Source organism: Carassius auratus, chromosome 38, assembly GCF_003368295.1.
Source record: "Carassius auratus strain Wakin chromosome 38, ASM336829v1, whole genome shotgun sequence".
Taxonomy (NCBI): Eukaryota; Metazoa; Chordata; class Actinopteri; order Cypriniformes; family Cyprinidae; genus Carassius; species Carassius auratus.
Window position 1 is genome coordinate 21,472,031 of NC_039280.1, and position 9,613 is coordinate 21,481,643.

At 36.8% G+C, this 9,613-nt stretch overlaps 1 protein-coding gene across 1 annotated transcript; it reads left to right on the plus strand.

Moving 5' to 3' along the window:
• The first annotated feature begins 588 nt into the window (after positions 1–588).
• Positions 589–8,610, plus strand: LOC113057561 (GDNF family receptor alpha-like). The gene is made up of 10 exons (XM_026224981.1): positions 589–654; positions 734–836; positions 1,522–1,659; positions 2,754–2,906; positions 4,039–4,095; positions 4,198–4,525; positions 6,871–7,118; positions 7,227–7,421; positions 7,492–7,576; positions 7,908–8,610. The coding sequence occupies exons 1-10, from the start codon at positions 589–591 to the stop codon at positions 7,987–7,989; spliced, it is 1,455 nt and encodes a 484-aa protein (XP_026080766.1). The 3' UTR covers positions 7,990–8,610.
• The last annotated feature ends 1,003 nt before the right edge of the window (positions 8,611–9,613 follow it).

Sequence of the window (9,613 nt, forward strand, 5' to 3'; positions counted from 1 at the left end):
TAAAGACAAAGCAGAACTGTTCATCTCCGAGCAACCCACAGCGGCATTTAATTTCTTAATCCACGTTTTGAACGAATTTGGTGAAGTATTTGCCATTGGCCACAGTCGCGTTGGCTTTGAAGTGGCACTGCACAGACCGACCGGCGTAAGACATCAAAGTAAAAGCACAAAGGGTTGTCTGCTTAATCATTAATCATTAGATTAATTAATCACCACATCATGTAATTAATCGATTCAACATTTTAATCGCTTACCAGCCCTAATTAAAATACATTTTAGCCTTAGTAATAATGTGCATTGTGCACAAGTAGTACTCCATGTAAAGTATGATTATCATTTATACATCAGTTAAGTCTCAAGCAATATGTCACTAAATATATATTTTGAACTGCACTTAGTCTAAATGTATTTTAAATATCTTACTAGGCAGGCCAACAGTCAGGACTTTTGACCTGCATTATGCTTGTAACTAAGGTTAGTGATATCTGTTTATTTTTAACTACAGCAATAGTTAATGATTTATTTTATATATCATAAAACAATTCCACATTTCTTTAATATTAACCTACATCAACGACACAGCTACAGATGGCTGGCATATCAACTGACCCAAGAACTGGCCCCAATTATATGGTGCAGGAGAGAGCCGTGCAGGTGAGTGACATTGACAGTGGAGTGACGCACCTGAGAGGGATAATTGATCAGCACCGTGACGTCACGCTGGGGTGAATAGAGCGCGCTGAAGCGGAGCTGTTCACTCACACAGGTGCTTAACACTGATACTCCACCAACACCGTCATACCACTTGAAGGCCATGAGAGCAGCATTTCTCATTGGTGAGTAGAGGATCTATTTGAAGGATTAGTCAGCTTTTAGCAGTTCAATGCTTTATTGATCCTGGAGGTTCTTCTCATGGAGTTATTGAAATAGATTTTTCATTTGTGCCTGAACATTTGTCAAGTGTTTCTACTGTTCTTGGAGTGAAGTGGTCTAAAATAAAATGAAATCAAATTGATCTGTTCTTATTAAGGTGTAACTGCAATAACGTGCAATACAATGTACTTCTGAAAGTTTTTGAATCTGAGGAATTATATGTTGAGACTATGATGTAAAATGACTGTATGACTGTAATTCCTTTGTACAAAGGTCAGATTCCCTTTCTTCCACCAAAGCTAAAGATGCTCTTTAAAACAGTCTTATAATCACAATGCTTGATTTGGATCATGAGGTTTTATCCTACCTACTTAAATGCTGCTGTCAATAAAGCAAAAATGGGAAACATCACGTACAGTACAGGACTTTCTGAAAATTCAAAGTTTTCACACTTATTCTTATAACTTGTAATGGGGAAAATGTAGATTAAATTAGAAACTAACAATTTTGGACCCTAGTGTCTTTGAAATGTGTGAAACTATGTATTAAATATTATGTGCATCCATGCTGAACAGGTAGAATGTCATTTCTTATTGCATTAAGCCGATGTCAGGATGAGCCCATTATGAATGTTACTTTCCCTTCCAGCATTTCATTTGCTGTACCAGCTAGTTTACGTTGACACATCAAGAACTACAGAGTGCATTTCGCACATGGATGCTTGTGTTTCTCCACACTTCTGCAGAAGCGAACAGGCTGTTCTCCGAAATATCTGCAATTTTAAAGGTACAGAATTCTTATATTTAATCTTCTATGAAGCAAATCGGATGCCATCAATAATGCAACTGATTATTTTTTGCTTAACGGGATCAGGACCAAGGCTGCCTGGTCGTGTTGGGTTAATAACTGCTCTCACAAAAAAAACTGTAAAAGTGAACGTTTGCCCTCTTGATCCAGATGAGTTGACTCTGTCAAGGCATTAAAAATTTAAACCTTTCAAGGTGAAGACAAATTTTCAATTTGTCACAAAAGAGTGTGAGTGAGGGTGGTTTGCAAACTGGTTTAAAGGTTTTGGGTGCCACGTGGCATGTAATATAAGAATAATGAATAATTTATAGCAAATTATCTCTATATACACAGACAAACACACAAAACAGCTCAACTGTGCATGACTTTTCCCACTTTAAATCCACCATGCTGCCATTTCAGCTGAGTCCGGTTATTATACTGTTCATTTTGACAAAGATGTTTAACAAAGAAAACGCTGTCAGCAATACCTGTCTCCACTGCCTTGTGAAATGTCTCATCACTGTGTTGACAGTAATTGTATTTAAGTGCAATAGCCTTGAGCAAACAGCACGACTCAAACTGAGGCCGTATGGCCATTCAGGGAAGAAGAAAGGTCTTGCTTGAGGGGACATTGAAGTTGTTTGTTGGTAGTGCCTGACTGCAAGAAAGATAGAGGGAGAGAGAGAGAAAGAGAGATAGAAGCACACTCTGGCCTCAGGGAAGCAAACAAGAAAACAATATATGGGATCATCAGTCCATATTCACATATGATATTGGCTGTCATGTTGATATATTTTAACAAGTGACCATAATAACGTTTTGAAAAACCTTAGTACACTTTAAAACTCAAGGACAATTCTAGGCACCTTATGGATCAATTTAAGGACCAATTAAAGGATTAAATGCTTTAAAAACAATCACATACAATAGCCATTAACCTCAGCTATTAAAAATTCATGCACACAATGACATGCAGATGAATAGAGCTCACTCATTAAAGGCCGATGGTAAGCTCATATCAAAGTGATGACGTTGAAAGTGCCTCTAGTAAAAGCTGCTTTGCTGCTGTCTCTTTTCATCTCTGAGAAAAGATGGAGGATGCCACATGACTGATACAAAGGTCTGTAATGCCACTCTTCAGACGATGTTCAGCCGCTCACCTGCATTGGGACAGTGTGTGTGTTCTGGACCGGATCCATGCAGCAGTCTTCAGCAGCTGTACTCTCAGTGCCAGCATCACTGGGGTATGCCACACACATTTATTACTGCAGTATCAATAATGCAAATATGAAGAAAAAAAAAGTTAGGTTCTACATCTATGGCATGCTGTCAGTTATAAATTTTAATTCGGCCCTCAGTTTGTTTGTAAATAAAAATAAAAGGGATAGTTAGCCCTCCCCCCCACCCCAAAAAAGGAAAATTCTGACATAATTTACTCACTCTAATGATGTTCCAAACCTATAAGACTTCAGATAATCTTCGACTGAACCTTTTACTGAAACCAAAGAAGTTTCTGTCTCTCCACTGAAAGGGCATTTGACCAAAACACAGAGGATCCAAAAAAAGAAAAAAAAAAATCACTTTATATGATTGGCAGATTTAATTTAGACTTTTATTCACATATTAATACACATACATACAGGGCATCACATATGGCAGACATGGATGTTTGTGCACTATACGCTTGAATAAACCTCTTTGGTTCTTTTGCATCACACAACCGTTTTTGAACTTCCATGTTTACCAGATGTGATGTGCTTTATCTATGTGTCTGTCGATCTTTCCTGAAATTGAATTGAAAGCCTATGTTGAGTCTTTTCATCACATAAAGTGATCATATCTCTTCATAATACTTGGATTAAACCGGCCGATTTATTTGGATTCATATTCATTTTAGGATGCCATTTGGGTGACAGAAACCTTGCAGATTTCATAAAAAATATTTGTTATTTATGTTTCAAAGTTTAACATAAAAATTTTGAGCAGATAACAGGACCTTGGTTCCTTGTTGATTTGTATAATTCCTTAATGCCTTTTTGTCCACATTGAGCAGTTATGCTATTCAATTTCGATTATATAGTCTTCCACTTTAAGTATACTATTTTTTTCTTTTTTTTGGGGGGGGGGGGGGGGGTTCTTGTGTTTACTAAAGTGATTTTGTGTCTGTAGTAACTGATTGCATGTCATGGGCAAGACTGCATGTTTTTCAAGACTTTGAGACAATCCAGATTTTTGCCCCCACCTGAGTTTTTAGTTTTGACGAAAGGAAAGATTATCAGTAGATTAGGATTTAAATACACATTTGCAAAGACGCAAGGCAATGTAAATATTATATATTATATGTAATATTATAACTATCACTTTATTGTTTTTCAGCTCCAAAAAACAAGCAACTTAAGGCAGAACGGCAAGCCAGTGATCACAAAGAACATGGTAAGTCCTTGGAATGTACATTTTGCACCAAAGCCTTTTGGAAATTCATAACTGCATGCATGCTGTTTTTCCCTCATTGCACACTCTCATTCCCTCAACCAGTAGACCACACCAACCAATCCTGTCTTGAAGAAATCGTGACTTGTCTTGGGGAGAAATCCTGTAACAGCCTAATGGTGCCATTTGTCCAGGAATGCAATGCCTACCAATGCAACCCAAGTCAGTGCAGAGATGCATTGAGGCAGTTCTACTTGGCTCTTCCTCACAATGTGGCTGAAAAACTGGTGTTCTGTGACTGTGATAGAGGAGACCAAGAATGCAAACAGATGAAAGCCTCTCTACACTCTGGATCCTGTGCGAGTGACCAGTCGCAGACACCCTGGACCTGCCTGGAGGCACTGGACAGCTGCTCTGAAGATAAATTGTGCAGGTTAGCCCTCAAAACTGAAGGCAAAGCATTGACAAAATGTTTTACAACAGAAAATGTTTATAGATCGTAATTTCTTTCAATCAGTTATAGACCAGGGCCAGGTTCCCCGATAACGCTCACTCTTACGTCCGACGTTAAAAGAGCACTGTCCCGAGTGAAGGTGCTGAATTAGTTGGCATCGACAACATGTTCTATGCAAATGAAACATTCACCAAATTATTACAGGAACATTTATTTTAACAGTTTAAGTTATCAGTAAAATATAGACTATAAATTCAATTATCAAATGGTCAGTAATATGTTCACAAAATATGTTGTGATGGTTAGATGAACAGGTATCCCTCACTAATCTGCGCTTCTTGACATGGGTTTGACGACTTCTAAAAATTATGTAATACACTTTTATATTAATGGTTAGGTCCTTTAGAATCAGAATTGATTGGCATGCAACTGCATTTACTTTTGTTTAATGCGGTATTGATTGCCATTGGTTAATGTTTTCAATAAAAAGCAACCTATCTACAATGAACACACAGAGAGAGAGAGAGAGAGAGAGAGAGAGAGTTAGATACAGAATACGGTGGGGAAGCAACGTAAAAAAGGGCATCAAGCTTCACGTCAGAGGCCCTTGAAGTTTTGCTGGACTTTGCCACCTGGTCAGAGACCACACCCCTATGGTCCACTATAACCTGCAAGTTTATGGCCGCGTATCCCTTTCACAATATGTACGCCTGATCAATCACTGATGAATTGGCGATAGGGATGAGTGTGCCATCCACCAGGATATAATCCCCGGCATGGTGCAGAAGGGCGTTGGTGACAGTGTGGACGCACCTCCACACAGAGGTCTTGATTAGGCCGTAGCCCTCTCCCACGACCTCGATGAAGATCTCTGTAGCAAAAAAAAAATGTCAAAAGGGTTTAAGTTTTGCCTAATTAAAAAATTGACATGGACTAAACGGCTCCGCGTTCGGCTCCGTCTTTGATTCAATTAAGGACACGTTGGATCGCTGCCATAGTTGGTCACTTACTGGACACCACCATGCTTACCCATTTATGGATCTTAGCCATCTAGATCCAAATTGTTTGCCAGATTTTCATTATCAAAAGTGATTGCCAATTCGCTTTAATTACATTTTGAAATACTGTAGCCTAGGCTAATTACCACCATATTAGTTCTGATACCACATAAAGTCAACTTCATAAATAGGCCTGTATCCATTGCGAACATATTTTATTATGAGTCTTAAAATGTCCATAACATAAAATCATTGTTGAGCCACTGTAGTCGTTGCTGCTGCTGCTCTCGTTCAGTTTCAGCCTCGGGATCTGATTCTGGATCATAAATAAACGGCTGAAACTGACTGTTAGCCATGGTTTGTTTTGGATGATGTTTTTTTTTTTTTTTTTCTCAGGGTAATGTCACAACTTCCAAACGCTCTCAATACAAAAGCCTACTCACGCTCGTGATTCTTTAGCTCCGCCCACATGTCACGCCTCCAGCAGCTCGTGTTTTTCCAAATAAAATCGGCACAGACTATTTTTCTCTTATAAATGTAATAAAACTAAAAACTTTTTGGAGATATGAAGGATGCAGTACTACTCTATAGGTACTCAAGATTAACAGGAGATTGAGTGAAAATGAGCATTTCACCAGCCCTATTTTCAACTATTAACTACAACATATGTCTTAATCAATTCTTAATTTGCTGTTAATTAATAGTCAGTAAGGTAATTGTTTAGGTAAGTTTAGGGATCAAATAAAACAAAATAAGGCATTAATACAGAATAAGGAATTCATATGACTGTATTATGAATATATTAATATGTCACTATGTATCTGACTTTCACTGCTGCGTTAGAACAGTAACTATTGTGATAAGCACTACACTAGTAAATTGAACTAAGTAGTCTACCAAAAAAGTAGTCAACTGTTCAGAATGTATGAATGAGTTTATACAAATGCACACAGATATGCCACAAATCAGATAAATTACTAAAGCAAAAAAGCCAAATTAGCAAAATACTCAAAGGTTGAGAGTGTGTGAGAGTGTATGGATGTGATGTTCCCCAGATGATGAAGCTGTTTGACCATCATGGTGTTCCCAGTTGACTGGAAAATATTTAGTTAAGTAGGTAACATGTTAGTAGTTAAGTTAGTAGTTAAGTAGTGAACAGGTTAAGAGGCATTGTGGGAATACTGGCACACAGGATGTATATAGACAGCTGCTGATAAAAAAATAAATAAAACGTTTAAAAAATAATATATATATATATATATATATATATATATATATATATATATATTTTTTTTTTTTTTTTTTTTTTTTTTTTACCATCCACAGGCAGAAGTTTAGCAGTTACCTCTCCAAATGTTTTGGGGGAATGGAATCTGCACATGAAACGACCAGTGAATGGCTAAGTCGTCTGGACCCCGACTCCTTTCTTGGGCATGACCTCCAATGCAGGGTGGCATTTGTGGAAACAATGGGCTCTGTTCTTCATCATCCATGCACATGTGATGGTTTACATCATCATAATCAATATAAATGCAATGAGCTAAAACTAATTTTCCAGGACAAGTCCCTTTTCAGTAAGTACTTTCTGAGGTTGTTGGCTAATTTATCTACTATGCATTTGCAAGTACTGCTGGCATAGTCTCATTCTGATTGATGTATTCTGATTTCCTTTCAAATCATAGCGCTCGCAGGGACCAAAGAAAATGTCCGACATGAAGAATGCCATGAATTCAACACTGGGAAACAACCAAACAGTAAAACAAGCACTGAACAGCAGTGGTTAAGTAGTGAAATTGTCCAACATGGACAATTTGATGATTCAAGCAATGGGCAACGACCAACCAATGAATCGAGCGTTAAGCAGCAGTGGTTAAGTGGTGAGTTGATGCACATTTTCATTACATTATTGCTGATGTATTACTAACGTATTGTCTTTGTTTACACCAGATCAGCTGTTTTACATACTGATATACATCTCTGCATTAATGCTGGTGGTATTGTTTGTGATCAGTCTAGTTTTGCACAGACTTTGGTAAGTTGTCATTATTGTAATGCATACCAAATTATGTGACGACACTTTAGTATAGGGACCAATTCTCATGATTAATTCGTTGCTTGCCTATTATTAACATACCTGTATGTGGCTGTTTATTAGTGCTTACAAAGCACATATTCTGCATGACCATTTGCTAAATCTATCATCCTACCAAATACGGTACCTAAACGTAACAACTACCTTACTAACTATCAATACACAGCACTTTAGGAGTTTATTGAGACAAAAGTCGTAGTTAATGGTTTGTATGACCTTAAAATAAAGTATGACAAATGTTTTGATAATGACTGAATGCCGTTTCTTTTAGGAGAATACACCAAGCTGCGGGTAAACCAACTTTTGAGGCCCATCAGTCAAAGTCCCTGATGTTGTCGTCTGTTATTATTTAACCTGTTAAAAACACAATGATCGCAGACATCCTCAGACTATTATTGTTTCACTTTCAAACATCACACTTATACTTGATCTTTCGGGTATGTCATTTATGTCTCCATTCCTAAATGGGGCGTACTTGAGGAGGGGTTAAATGGCAGTGATATTCATGATGCTTTGCACAATGTAGGTATATCTTTCACTGTGAATTTTAAAAATCCTTATAACATATTTAATATTTTAAATATATATAATAAATATTCATTTGCTTTTTATCAAGCCACAGTGAAGGTTTGCAAGAAGGGATTGTTTTTGCTCTGATATATTATTTATACTGGATGAAAAAATGTTTTATTATCATTATCATTATTATTTCATAATTGCTGTCATTTGGTATTATTTTCATACACTTTATTACTTGGTAGGTGTCAAAATATGAAGAATTCATTTAAGTAATTTAATCGATCATATGACATATAGGCAGCCATTGTTGTAAAGATGGAGTTTCAGGCCTCAGTGTAAATGGGAAAAAAAATTAACAAAATAAAAGCTTTTAATAGATTACTCTCATGTAATGTGCTAATCTGCTTCTGTTTCAGGGCATAAACTAAAAATAAACTGTTATCGAGCAACATTCAGCCTGTCTGATACCAGTTCTCTCATTTATCTTTAATACGTCATGGAAGATGAACAGCCAGCACGAGGAAAGCCTCTGATAAGAGGACATGCTCTTGTCTTCAGCACATCTGATATTCATCATGGTTCATCAGTCCCCATCCCCACTGACGCTCAACACCTCAATCCAGATGTTTTTATGTCTAATGACCTGTTTCCCGAACCACAGTGTCAGGACCACACTAAATCATCATTAGGAACTTCACCACAGACATTAACCAGACATTTCACCAGAGAAGTTACCTTACCCCTGGTGGTAAACTTTTATCACACAGGGTTTAAAAGTGTTGAAAAAACGAACATTTTCATGTTTACATCAAACTGAAGTTTTCATATTATTATTTTATTACAACAACTAACTGTATATATTTCATTAGGATATTCTAACCTAACGTTTAAATCAAGCCCTATATATACACTGCATTATTATACATTTTCTAATGAATTAAATATTTATTAAATAAATTAAATAACTATTTTTCATATAGTTATAATGCATCTTTAAAGGTAATCTTACAGTATCTATTCATGGTTATACCTTTTAAGAGAATAATGTGGTATAACACAGAATACAGAAACTGAGTGTCATTGTTTTTTTGTTTTTTTTTTGTACTTACTTGCTTGAATGGAATAGATCTCTCTGAGGTCTCCATTGCAGACGTCAAGCCAAATCGGTTTACCACTGATGCTAAGATTATATGGGCACACAAACTTGTGAATGTACTGTAGCCTTGGCTTTGTAAATGCTTGAAATACACAGCCACAGAGGGGAAGAAATTGAGATAGAAAAAGAGGACAGGTGTAAAACACAAAAAGACAAGGAGAACAATGGAATAAAGCAGAAAAGAAATGAAATTTACACATCATTTTGCTATGTCAATGTAATACTGCGTTTTCTATAATAGGTTTGGCCTTGCCTTCACTTGTTAAATCACCTGGGGATCAAGTCATGGCAGTGTGCTGTAA